The sequence below is a fragment of the Sus scrofa genome, chromosome 8 (assembly GCF_054392235.1).
Source record: "Sus scrofa isolate SSC_HxYL_T2T_F1_AM1 chromosome 8, Sscrofa_HxYL_maternal_Yorkshire_Landrace_v2.0, whole genome shotgun sequence".
In the NCBI taxonomy this organism is placed as follows: Eukaryota; Metazoa; Chordata; class Mammalia; order Artiodactyla; family Suidae; genus Sus; species Sus scrofa.
In genome coordinates, this window is record NC_139390.1 from 38,983,768 (window position 1) to 38,997,560 (window position 13,793).

The following is a 13,793-nucleotide window of genomic DNA, read 5'->3' on the forward strand; positions in this document are numbered from 1 at the left end:
TCCACTTCGTTCTGTAGGAGATGTTGCTCCGGGGTCCCTCAGCCGTGCTGTTTCCCGGAATTCTGAGTGTTTCCAGCTTATGGTCATTTGCACTTAGCCTCACACCCACCCACAGGCAACGTTGGTGATCAGCGAGATGCCACTGTTCCGATCGCGAGTGCATCCATAATATCTCTCTCTTATTTGCTAGGCAGAAGATGGTGTTAGTGATTGCGAGCTGCTGGCTGGCACCCTTGCAGAGCAGGAGTAAGTGAGTGCTGTTCAGCTTCCGGTCCTGTGAGTCTGATGCCGTTCCTCCATGTTTTGGCATCACTGCCAAACACATGCATTGAAATCCTTCATGATCATCAGTTCGTCAGATGATTGCACTGTTTCAAAGAGTCTGTCCAGGTCCTTTGTTACCTTTTTTGTCACCTTAGTGTATGTCCATTGTGATGGGGACACTGATGCTGTCGGAAGAGGGCACAGTATGTATATCCGGGCAAGCCTAGCGACTTTAGGTTTAGCGAACCGGTTACAAACTCCTCGAAGACAAAGCCTTGCCCGCGCGCCCGTGCCCTCAGCCCAGTCCTGCCTGAGCTGGAGTTCAGCAAGTGATGTGGGGCCCAGGCCCGTGCTGCCGTGTGTGTTTTGCACAGTCCCTCGTTTTGCTTGGGGATGCTCCTTAGCGGGGTGCGCTGTTGCTACCTCACCCGCCCCCCCACCCCACCCCACCCCACCCCCGCCCCCCAACAGGGCATGAGGAAGTTCTCCTTGTCCTCGCCCAGTTGCACTGAAGAAGCGTGAGCCGTGCAGTGCACCAGACCAGTGGGGCTTGGTGGCAAGAGCTGGGCGTCTTGAGAGTGCCTTTCCCGCTGTTGTCCTCTGCACAGAGTGGATGCTGCAGCCCTGAGCAGGACCATATGCGTGGCCGAGGGACAGGCAGGGAAGGCTGTGGAGAGGAGGCCCCGCTGTTGGCACCGCACTGTGGAGTTGGGATCCCCACCATCCTCCCGTCAGTTGTGTGGCCAGAACAGAGCAGGGGGACCCGGAGCCGTCTGACCTGGTCTGTTTGTCGTGCTCTGCCCCTGGGACCAAAAGACCAACCCTGGCCCATCTTCCCGCATCTTCATCCACCTTGTTGGCTATTGTTGAGTGAGACCCTTACCTTTGCTGTATTGTTTAAGTCCTTCACTTTAAAGCTGAGTGTCACGGCCAGAAATTCTCTGTGTGCCCAGGAGCACCTCACTCTTAGCATCTTTGAGGTAACTGTTCTACTGAGGGGCGTGTGTGACTGTGCACGTGGCTGATAGTTAGTGGTCACGGCGTCATCCCTTAATTTGATGAGCGCTTGGGTTCCACCCCGCGTGACAGCCAGGCCCTTCTTCCCTTGGAGAAGAGTCCTTTCGCCACTTTCCTTTGAAGTTCCGATGGCTAGCTCTGGATACACAAGGGGACCGCCGAGGGTCCCAGGTCTTCGGTCCTCGGCTGTAGAAACTGCCCACCGGCAGTTCCCCAGCTGAAACTTGTGAGGAAGACCAGTGAGGAATGAGGATTCTGAATGGCAGATGTAGGTGGGGTGAGCCTAGTCATGAGCCCATGTTGAGGTTTACGTAATTGTCTTTTCTGGATTCCTTATGAAGTGTTGTCCTTCCCTGGGCTCTTGGTTGAGGGTGTTCTGCTAGGGCGTCTCACATCGGCAGATCCAAGGTAAGAAGGACTGGACGAGGTGGACAGGCGGCCTCCTTCCCCCTGGGGGTGGGTGGCGCGTCCTCTGACCCGGGCAGACTCTCCGGAGGGGTCCCCCTCCCCCCCGTGTTCATTAGGAGCTCAACTTAATTCCAACATTGTCAGGTACAAGGAAAACACAATGAGATAAAAGTGGTGGGCGAATGATTTTTATTGGGGAAACCCGACTCCCAGGCCTGGGAATCGAAACCTTTCAGCTCCTTTTAGTGAAGTTCTGGGCTTGAAGATGAGTAGTTAGGATGTCGATGATAAGCATAAATGTCAAACAGCAACTGACTGACTCATAGATTTTTATTTATCCCACGAAATAGTCATAGATGCTGTGACCGTATACCGAATGGGTGTCGCCTGAGGGTGATCATTCGGTTGACACGAATCTTTCTCACCGTAAAATTACCGAGTACGAAAACGTTTAAGCTTTCTGCTGTGTCTGACTATCTCCCCTCGCCGTAGTCTTGATTCAGGGGTTTGTTTATGGTGTACGATAAATGAGCTGTTTACTGATTTCTCATTGAAGGAATGTAGAAGTTTGGGTTATTGGAATTTATGATTTGGGGGCACCTGGCTCATCCTTGTTTTTTGTTTGTTAAACAGGAAAAGGACCAGCGCAGCCTAGACATAAACACTGCCAAGTGCATGTTGGGACTGTTATTAGGAAAAATCTGGCCCCTTTTTCCAGTTTTTCACCAATTCTTAGAGGTACTAAATTGTCATTTTATTGAATGCATGTTTGCTTGCTTAGAACTGCCAGCTATACTGTATGTAACCATTTTATGTGATTTTCTGTGTGTTGCACTTTCCTGCCTGTAGGACCTGCGGCAACACCATTGCTGCAGCGAGCACTTCCCTCTGTCCCGTGTGGCCCCTTGCACTGCAGGGGTCCCACGGCTCCTGCGCAAACTGCCAAGGCACTGAAGCCAGCCGCGGCACTGTCCCCTCCTTTCTGTCCCTATTCTAAAAGCTCTGTTTCTGTTTAGATTTCCTGCTCTTTATTGCAAGGGTGAAACAAGATGTACTTTCTTTTGTGGCTTCAGATAAAGTTCCACTCTTAGGAAGCAAAGGTTAAAGAACAGCCATCTGCCTTCTTCCTAAATTACATTCGTAATGTGTCCTTATCTGCTCTGTCCATGTAACTCAGGGACCAGATCAGTCTGAGTTTGGCAAACTCCTTCAGACAGTGTCCTTCTGCAGTTTAAATTTTCTTCACGTTTGCGTTAGAAACAGTCCAACACTTTCCTCCATCATCATTTGCTTTAAGTATTAATGATTGAAATTTTGAACTGCAGGTGACTGTGGCTTTGAAGCCGGTGATAATACTACTACTGTAGGACCTGGAAGAGGCCGAGACCTAATAAGTTTGAGTTCCTTGGGTTGTCATATAAAGCATCCTTCTTGCCCTCCAGTCCCAAACCCCTTTAAAAATGCTTTCTGCTCGAAAGAATGTTGGTGTTGGGTCTTTGAGAACATCCTGGGCCTTGCTTAGCCTGACTGTAGCTTCGCTCTTGAAATAATCTTTACGGCTTACTTTGTACAACAGTCCAGAGAAACTTCCAGCTGATCAGATTCTTTGAGGACTGTTATTAAAAATTGCCTTTAATATTTCTAACAGGAACTCCTGAAGAAAGGCACAAAAAATGAATTTTTATTTATTTATTTACTTATTAATTTATTTATTTTGTCCTTTTGCCTTTTCTAGGGCCACTCCCGCGGCATATGGAGATTCCCAGGCTAGGGTTCTAATCAGAGCTATACCGGCCTGCACCAGAGCCACAGCAACCTACACCACAGCTCAGGCAATGCCAGATCCTTAACCCACTGAGCAAGGTCAGGGATCGAACGCACAACCTCATGGTTCCTAGTCAGGTTCGTTAACCACTGAGCCACGATAGGAACTCCAATGAATTTTTAATATGAGAAGTATTTGTTTACCTGACAATCCATATTTACCAACAATCTGTCCCAGTTCCTCTGACAACCCTAAGAAACATTAGCTTTATTTGGAAAATAAGTAGAAATGGGTTGTTGTTCTCAGAGAGGTGAGCAGCCTTAGAGCCCGGGTGTGAAGGTTCTGCAGCTCAGCGACCTTGCTGCCAGCAGATTGGACTTTGCACCATTCCAGAGCACCATCAACTGTTTCGATGACTGGGTTTTGCTTTTAGTTGCTCAGAAAGTTAAATTTGTAGACTGCTTTGTTCTCTCTCTTGTATTAGTTTGCATTTTTCTTTCTAAAGGACACAGTCATCCTTTCATTTGAGTTTTTCTTGTGTTTGCGCTCTCCCAACCCTTGGCTCAACCCTCCTTGCTTTTTATGTACTTGCATTGTTTTCTAATGTTCCCAGTTTTAGTGGGAAGAATTTAAAAATTGTTGGACTAGGTTTTATTTTTAAATCTTGATACAGGAATACTTCACTTTAAAATATGCATGTGGTGGAGTGCCCATTGTGGCGCGGCGGTAACGAATCCGACTAGTATTCCCGGAGGATGCGGGTTCAGTCCCCGGCCTCACTCAGTGGGTTAAGGATCCGGTGTTGTTGCCGTGAGCTGTGGTGTAGGTCGCAGACGCGGCTCGGATCCCGAGTTCCTGTGGCTGTGGTGTAGGCCGGCAGCTGTAGCTCTCATTCGACCCCTAGCCTGGGAACTTCCATGTGCTTTGGGTATGGCCCCGAAAGGCAAATGAATAAATGAATAAATGATACATATATATATGCACGTGGCATATGCTTGACTGGGAAGAAAACTATTTCACAGCTACTGCAAGTTCTTTTGTGATCAGATTCAAATTCTGAATGATTGGAACAGTCACTCTCTTCAGCAGCCAGAGCGCCTGGTCCGAGACGGCTCGCAGCACTCAGCAAGGTCAAGTTGAGTCAACCCACTGCTGCGTGTGCCGTCAGGCGACAGATGGCTTGACAGCGAGCAGGCTGTTCCCATCAGGGGCTGTTAATGGGAGCGCCTCTTTATTTAGCACTTACTTTGTGCCAGGCTCTAAACGAAGGGCTCTCCATCAATTGTCTCTTTTAATCCTTGCCACATCTCCGTGAAATAGGTGTTAGCCCCCCTTTATATAAAAAGGCTTTGGCCATACTTAAAATTGGGGTGCTTTGATGGGCTTGTCGGTTTGTGTTGAGCCCCCCAAAATGTTTACATCCTGAAAATCGTCTTCTGAAGTTCTCCTCTTGCTCGCGCTCTCTCTCACCCTTGTCGGCCGGTGAGAGAGTGAACCTTCGTGCGCTTTATTAAGTCGATGGTTACCAGCACTTGCAACGGTCCCGTTTGCTCATTGTGAGCGTCAGTAACGTCTGTTCCTTTTCCCTCTGTCAGCAATCAAAATATAAAGTGATTAACAAAGACCAGTGGTGCAACGTGCTAGAGTTTAGCCGAACAATTAACCTTGACCTCAGCAACTACGACGAAGATGGAGCGTGTAAGTACAGCGCCGGCCCGCTCCTCCCGCGTCGCCGCCCCTCTGCTCATCTGCCTCGTGAGAATCCTCATGGCCGTGTTTTTTTCTCTCTCCCTCTCTCTCTTCAGGGCCAGTTTTGTTGGACGAGTTTGTGGAGTGGTATAAAGACAAGCAGATGTCCTAGGACTTTATGCATAGCAGCGAGAGAGTCACTGTTACCACAGTTCTGTCAACCATTAGCCATAAATTGCTGTTTGTATCCAAGCGCATGCTGCTTTTCTTGCACTGTCTCCGTTTGGCAGGGACATGTTGGTGTTTGCCATGAATGGGCCAGCTCTGCTTGCTGTGTAGCATTGTTCTCTTGGAAGGCTGCTTTGCAGTTTGTATTTACACTACAGATTGGTGAATTTGCCAACGTCCTCACTGTGATGATGTGTATATTGCTGTTTAAATTTTGTATATGTGTATAAAAAGAAAAAGCTTCACCTAGAGATTATTTCTGCAAAAATGTAAAATAATCTTTGTGGCATATTTCTAGTCCCTTTTTTCAAATGAACCAGTTATACTTTTATTTGGTCTCAAATGTAGCATTTCAGAAGACAAGACAGAACAGCGGTTACCATATGCAGGTGTTGCCAGAATTCACCTTGTTGTTTAAGAGGCCAACTTGTGGAAGGAGGTGGGAGTCATAACTTTTCAGAGGCATATGCCAAAAGTAACTTGGTTTACCTAAATATTAGCATTTTTAAATGATGAAAGTTAGAATAATCGAACCACATAGACACATGCCACGCCACCAATCATTTCCGCCACGCAGGGTATAGGTTTTGATTTTCTAATGTTAAACCTGTCATAGTTTGAATATAGGTACAGATGAACAAATTGAAGTTGCACCTTCTCCCCCCCCCCCCCCCGCATTGGTTTTAAACTCTTATAAATTTTTTTTTTAGTGTTTTTTTGTTTTTTTCTTTTGCATTCTTTTAGTCAGTGTTTGGTCTGCTGATGCTTTCAATGCCATTCTAAGTAAAATTTATTTTGCTGCCTCCATGAAAACCTAATGGTTTGCTGGCAATTTGTCACCGCAGAGCACTTTTAGTTGTGGCTTGAATTTTTAGTTAAGTTTTCATGGTGTCTAATTTGTGAATTTTGGGAGGCGGGAAGAACTGTACTATAAGTGAGAGGTGTTTTTTTTGTTTGTTTTCCTTTTTTGTGTCTTTCACGCTAGGCTTTTCCTGGCAGAATGTCCATTGCAGGCAGTGGACACGACACCACCAGCATTGAGCTAAAAACTGTATTACACGGTAGGACCTTTCCTGGAGGGGTCACTCGTCATTACCTGAGAAAGGTGTACAGAGAGGTGATAGCCTTTATTTATGTGGATGAGGAAATAAGAGCTAAGCAGGAGGGTATTTTTAGGTTTGTATCTTACGTCTTTTTTTTTTTCCTTGTCTCACCCTTCTTGAGCAAAATGTATAGATAACATGTTTCTCCCTCAACTATTTGGTGCTATCGAATGACTAATTTAGTCCTCAAAGTTTTGTGAACACACAGAAGTCTAGCGACTTTAAGACAAAGCTAATGGTGCATTTGAACGAGGAAATCCTCACTTGTAGGCAGAATCCATATGACTGAACATGAAGCGGTTGGAGCAGGTTGGGACTATTTCTGAACCTTGCCCCCAAATCTTTTGGGTCAAATGTGAACCTTTTAATGGCATTAAATGAGTAAAGCACACAGACAATGCTACTCTTGACCACGATTTCAAGTTTCTTGGCAGTGTTCAGATTTTCATTTTTTTTTTTCCCCCTAACTGAACCACCAAAGACAGAAATGTTGTGTGTATATACAGTGTGTGTGCGTATACAAAATCATGAGACGGTAGACTGAAATTACTTCCTTTTTCTACCAAATAGAAAGGTTTGGTTTGCTGTGAAATAAACCAGAAGTTTGAAAAACTCTGTAGTGACGAAGCATACTTACTTAATCATTCCTTATTTCGAAGTCACGGACTCCCTTCTACACCTTAATGCATTCATGCCAGTTTGCACAAATCACTCATCTGCAGAGAATAGGCGGTGTTGGAAGGGCTTCCGATCCATAATCCTGTGGTGGTTAGGCTGTAGGCTGGTTCAAATCCGTGGAGAACTGGACTCACTTTCAAAAGTATCCCATGAAGTTAAAAACTCACACTGTAAAGGCAGCAGTTCTTAAATTCAATCAACTCTCGTTTTGTTTAAAGCAAACACAAATCATAGATGAAATCATTTTAAAAGATGTTGTGAGAAACTGGAGAATTTTTTAAACACCAAGCACAGTTAATTCTAAAATAAAAGAACTGTTAACAGGGAAGATGTTACCTTTTCACCACCAGGAACATTTTGATGATAGGGGTTTTGGAAAAGCTAAGTCAGAACGACTTCCCGATGTATATAATATGGAAGTCGGTATTCCAGAGGGATAATCTCACCTACTTGGAAAAGTCCAGGTCATCTTTGACCTCCCTTGAAAAATAAATCTTTGTGAGCAGACAGCTTGCCCTTGGTTTTCTTGACTTGATGCAGTTATTTCTAAGGGAAGGAAGAGGGACCAGCGTAATAAGACACTTTTTCTTAAACACCTCCCAGAGTTACATAAAATGGAGCCCTCCCCAAGCACTTACGTATGGGCTGATGCTAAGTGAATGAGGGTGCCTTCTCCTGGTGTTTCTTAGCAGCCACGTCTCCACCCTTTCTCTCTTTCCATTGTGTGTTTTGACTCCATGTTGCAATACTGTGTCGTAACGGAACACAACGTGTAGATGTTTACTGCTGCGGTAGGTCGGAAATTTCATTATTTGATTTGCACCCTGTGTCGACGTTACCTACGGCTTATTGGAAGCATGACCTCCGAATTCAGTTTTCGTAAATCTGACTAAACAGACCTCTAGATCCTGGTTTAACCACAGGCTTCTGCTGCCTCTCCGCCTCTATCTTAACAGTGCTTTTGGAGTCGATACCGGAAGCTTTAAGAGTTAGTTTGTGCCCTTGGTTTTTATTCTGACAACTGCTAAGATACCTCTGTAAGCCTTACCTTTTATTCTTTCACACATTGTATAATAAATGTATAGAATTCATTGACCAACTAAAAGGTTGGGTGTCTGTAAATGAGACCAAAACATGGGTTGCTTTTTTCCATGAAGTCGTTTCTCTCGGGGGTTACTGTGCGTGAACAGCAGCTAACCTGTTACTGTGAATGCCTCGCGTCGTCAGTATTTGCATCACCTTCATGAACGTGTGCAAGTCCTGTGACTCCCAGCTTAACTGAGATCCTGTTATGCCACCTAACTCGAGTACTGCAAACTGGTTTTAGGTTTTAATGGAATTGATGTACAATGATATCCCATAATAAAAAGTATTTGTGTTTGGTTTCAGAACGGATTTGTCACTTCTTTCTTCTCTTGTCAGGCTTTCTCTTCGAAAACCACTTCAGGCAGTTTTAAAGTGTTTTATTTTTTACTCTTTTTTGTTTTTCCCCAACTTTCTATATGGAAAATTTTCAAAGCGACGCAGAAAAATGCAAGAAGAACACGTTAAACACCCATATCCCTGTCACGTAGGTTTTCCAGATGTTTGCATTTTGCCACATTCTCTGTGCCACTCTGGGTGTGTGGGAATGAGCGTGTGTGTGTGTGTGTGTGTGTGTGTGTGTGTGTGTGTGTGTGGCGCGCATGCGCAGGGAAGCAAGTCACAGAGTTCTCCCTATAGATACGTAGATAGAATTTTTTCTGAACCTTCCTAGAGTGAGGTGTGACACTTCATATTTTTAAACAAAGACATTCTTATAACTAGTATAGTGAACACACTTAAAAAGTATAACATTGGTGCAATACTATTACCTCATACACAGTCCAGATTAAAATCTTGCCCATTGTACCAATAATGGCTTTAAGAGCTATTTTATTTTTAATCTGAGGATAAGCAGTGCATTTAGTCATCATGCCTCTTTAGTTTCTCTTAACCTAGTATCATTCCAGATACAGTATTATAAGATGTTTTGATTAAAGATAGTATAAACTCACCTCAACCAAAAAAAGGGAAAATAAAAATTTACCATTGTATGTTGTGTATTTCTAAACATTGAGCTAATAATTGTATGTTTACTAGATGCCAGGAGCCAGATTAAAATGGCCATTTTTACCGCCTTTAAGGCTACCACCCATTTAGCCTCTGGGAGTGTATCAGCCTTGGTCACGACTTTCTAAAACTGTCTTACACTAGAGCCTTGGCTCCCTGAGGGCAGAGTGGATGCCTGGAAGATAGACGTGGAAGGAAGCAAGCGATTCCTCACTTGGGCGAGCATTGTCAGGACCTGAGAAAGCTTGTGTAAAGATCAGAGGATCCAGGAACAAGCTAGATGGAGGGAGATGGAGTCAAGAAACCCAGCTGCAGGGCACTGCAGCCAGACCTACAAGGAAAGAAGTCACAGCTCTAAAGGAAGGGCACTTTTAAAGATAGCTTTTAGAGGGCTTCCCGTCGTGGCGCAGCAGAAACGAATCCAACTAGGAACCATGAGGTTGCTAGTTCGATTCCTGACCTCGCTCAGTGGGTTAAGGATCCAGCATTGCCATGAGCTGCGGTGTAGGTCGAAGACGAGGCTTGGATCCCGTGTTGCTGTGTCTGGCGTAGGCTGGAGACTATAGCTCTGATTAGACCCCTAGCCTAGGAGACTCCATATGCTGCAGGTGCAGCCCTAAAAAGACCAAAAAAAAAAAAAAAAAAAAAAAAAAAAAAAAAAAGCTTTCAGAAATAATGGGATAGGAGTTTCCATTGTGGCCCATCGGAAACAAATCCAACTGGTATCCATGAGGATGCAGGTGCCATCCCTAGCCACAATCACTGGGGTCAGGGATCCAGCGTTGCCATGAGCTGTGGTTGCAGGTTGAAGACGCTGCTGGATCCCACGCTGCTGTGGCTGTGGTGTAGGCCAGCAGCCGTATCTCCGATTCAACCTCTAGCCTGGGAACTTCCATATGCCACCAAGTGCGGCCCTAAAAAACAAAGGACAAAGAGGAAAGTGAACCAAAATAATATGAACTAGCTTATTACCCCCCTCCCATTCCCGCCTCAAAAAAGAAAATCGTTGGGTCAGCCCTGGGCCTGCAGGAGTGAGGAGGAAAACAGTTACATCTGGACAGCAACGCTCTGCATTGTTTGAACCTACAGGAAGGCAGGACCTGTTTTCCATGGTGCTGTAACGTGAGTTAACGTCATACTGAAATGACTCATTTGAATGTTATCCCCAAATCCTGATGTAAAGAATAGCTTTTAGGCAGGAGATTAGAGGAAAGCTTTTCTGATTCCTTTAGAATAGAATTGCCTTTGGAACTTGTTTACAGCTAGAAAGAAGAAAAAAAAAATCACGTGAGGAAATAATACATCAAGCGTTCTGGCCCTGTCTACTTAGCTAAGCTTGTAGGGCAAAAGAAAATCCAAAATAAGGCACGGTCACCGCTTTTGGCACATTCAGCAGAAAATAGTTGGGCTTTTTTTCCCCCCTTGATCTTGTTCCTAACATTTATCTTCAATTGCCTTAAAAAACAAAATCATCTCATGTATAGAATTACTTGCTTAGAAGTGATGGTGCATGAGTGAAGGAGGCTGTGCTGAGAATAATAATTGGAAACCGAAAAATGAAAATTGACTATAGTAATTAAATGGAAATTTTTTAAAAACCATCATTTAAAATGTAAATCTCTTCTCCCAAAGAAATGCATTCAGTCCTTTGAAGGAAATTCTTTTGCAATCACTCCCTGAAGAAAGTGGTTTGTGAAGAACCCTGGCCTGAGAGAAAGAACCCTGAAGAGGTTTGTTGTTTTCTCTCTGACACTTTCCAGCAGAGACGGCTCAGAATTGTCTAAATTTGAATATCTGAAATTCAGACTAGGGTTTTCTAGAAGTCTTAGGATAAATACATGATGATTAAAGAGAGCTGCAGCTGTACGCGTTACCAGTGAACTAACCAAAGAGTTTGCGGCCAACTTCTAATAATATATAGAAAGTTTTGCCTCTATTTGTTTATTATTTATTTTGGTTTCGTTACCTGTCATGGCTCCTACATAGTCCATCTTAAGCGTAGGACTTTTGGACAAGGGTTATAATCCTATCATATATATTCCCAGAATCACTGAAAAAAATAATAGTTGCCTTTTAGCAGCCTATTATGCGTGTCTTTTTTTTTTTTTTTTTTTTTTTTGGTCATTTTCAGGTCACACCTGTGGCATATGAAGGTTCCCAGACTAGGGGTTGAATCGGAGCTGTAGCTGCCAGCCTACACCACAGCCACAGCTATGCCAGATCTGAGTTGAGTCTTCTATCTACACCGCAGCCACAGCTATGCCAGATCTGAGTAGAGTCTTCCACCTACACCACAGCTCATGGCAACACTGGATCCTTAACTGACTGAGCGAGGCCAGGGATGGAACCTGTGTCCTCATGGATTTTGTTGCCAATGAGCCATGACGGAACTTCCCTACTCTGCATGTCTTAAAGCGCCCATAAATCCTTCCAAACCATCTTCCTCCATCAAGGTTGATTTTCAGATTCTCAGTATAATCATCATCTCTATTAACTTTAATAGTATGTTTAGGAGTTCCCGTCGTGGCGCAGTGGTTAACGAGTCCGACTAGGAACCATGAGGTTACGGGTTCGGTCCCTGGCCTTGCTCAGTGGGTTAACGATCCGGCGTTGCCGTGAGCTGTGGTGTAGGTTGCAGACGTGGCTCGGATCCCGCGTTGCTGTGGCTCTGGCGTAGGCCGGTGGCTACAGCTCCGATTCAACCCCTAGCCTGGGAACCTCCATATGCCGTGGGAGCGGCCCAAGAAATAGCAACAACAACAATAATAATAACAACAACAAAAAAAAAAAGAGAAAAAAAATAGTATGTTTAGACAGAATTCCTATGTGAAATTGGGAGTATAAGCATTAAAACGTATAAGCGTGCAGAGAGGGGGGTGGGGGTAAATGGAAAATCAAAGAATTGAAGAATTAGGAAGGACCGCTGGAGGAGAGAGCTCATGTTGATTGGGTGTAAGTGGCATTAGCTGCTTATAAAGGGTAGACCAGAAAGACTGACTCAGTTGGTGCCTTTTGGAGAACTGGGCATTATAGAGGTAGATGGGGACTCAGTCTAGGACTGTCCTTGAGGAGGTGGAGCTGTGAAAGCAAAGACAGCAATGGACGAAGCAGGGAGGATGGGCTTTCCGGGACTGAAGAGTCTGTGGTTATCATCAAGAGATAGCAGTATAATTGATGCAACGATGCCCAAGAAGCAGCATCCTTTAATAGCAAAGGATGAGGAATGTACTGAGGCAGGTACAGAAATCAGATGATGAAGCATGTTCCCCGGTGGAGGAGCTGCTTCACAGATCCCAGAATTCCCCGTGGGGATGTCCAATGACACGAAAACTCCCATACAATGCAAGGAGTCTATTGGGATGCTCTCTCTGCCCTCTCATGCGCGGGAGGGTATATTAACCCTCTGCCACCCTCTGGAGCCCCTGGCTGTAAGCCTGTCCCCCGACCTGATAGAGGTCCTGGTGCAGGAGAGCCCAGCACATGTCCCATGGGAGGGGGTGGGAAGATCGGCTGCCCAGGAGCACCCTTCCCAGGCCCAGCTGCTCTGTGTAGAGGGAGGACGGATGTCCCCAAAGGTTCTGGAAGGGGCGTGGGGGAGCGGAGATTCCGGGAGGTGAGAGGGGCGGACAACACAGCTTGGTGGAGAGCTCCATGGGGAGAGGTGGGGGGCGAGCTGGGCAGTGGTGTGGAAGGGCGTGCAGTGCCGCAGGGCTGTGGCAGAGCCACAAGTTCACGGGAGACCAGAGCTTGTGTTGTGCGTGGGCCAGATCTCCCACAGAGGCGTTGGCCACCAGCATTCTGTTACGGGGAGGGCATGCAGGTCAGCGGAGATCCTATGCTGTTTCTTCCTCATCGGGAAAGACAGTTTTCAGGAGTACTGGTCATGGCTCAGAGGAAACAAATCTAACAACCACTGAGCATGTCGGTTCAATCCCTGGCCTCGCTCAGAGGGTTAAGGATCCGGCGTTGCCGTGAGCTGTGGTGTAGATCACAGATGCAGCTCGGAGTCTGCGTTGCTGTGACTGTGGTGTAGGCTGGCAGCTGTAGCTCTGATTGGACCCCTAGCCTGGGAACCTCCACATGCCTCGGATGCGGCCCTAAGAAGACAAAAAGAAAGAAAGAAAAGACAGTTTTCAGACAGCATATTTTTCCTGTGCAGTGATTGTTAAAATGTGTTTTTCCTTTGCAGTCAAGCAGTTGCATTTCTGAGGACGCCCCCTGCCCCTGGTCCCATCCTGCTAAAAGAATAGGTTGCTGAATGCACCTATAACCATCTCACTTGCTCCAGCAGGGAAATTTGAAGATAAGGGAACAGACTTTCATGGGTCATTTATTAATATTACTATTATTATTATTCCTTTTTACAGCCGCACCTGCGGCATATGGAAGTTCCCAGGCTAGGGGTCAAATGGGAGACGTAGCCCCGGCCTATACCACAGCCACTGCAATACTGGATCCCAGCAGCATCTGTGACCTGCAACGGCAGCTCATGGCAACGCCGGATCCTTAAGCCACTGAGCAAAGCCAGAGATCCAACCCACATCCAAATG

At 45.6% G+C, this 13,793-nt stretch overlaps 1 protein-coding gene across 21 annotated transcripts in view; it reads left to right on the plus strand.

Annotated features, from left to right (window-relative positions):
- Positions 1–8,543, plus strand: part of DCUN1D4 (defective in cullin neddylation 1 domain containing 4) — a 78,226-nt gene extending 69,683 nt beyond the window's left edge. For 7 of the 21 annotated variants that reach the window (XM_005666642.4, XM_021101203.2, XM_021101204.2 and 4 more), the window contains 3 exons: positions 2,323–2,427; positions 5,050–5,152; positions 5,260–8,543. In XM_005666642.4, coding sequence (XP_005666699.1) covers positions 2,323–2,427; positions 5,050–5,152; positions 5,260–5,315 — 264 coding nt within the window. In that variant the 3' untranslated portion in view covers positions 5,316–8,543. Of the gene's footprint in view, positions 1–190; positions 251–872; positions 2,428–5,049; positions 5,153–5,259 lie in introns of those variants that run through there. The other 14 variants (XM_021101201.2, XM_084972033.1, XM_084972036.1 and 11 more) reach the window with 6 other exon arrangements.
- Positions 8,544–13,793: the final 5,250 nt, after the last annotated feature.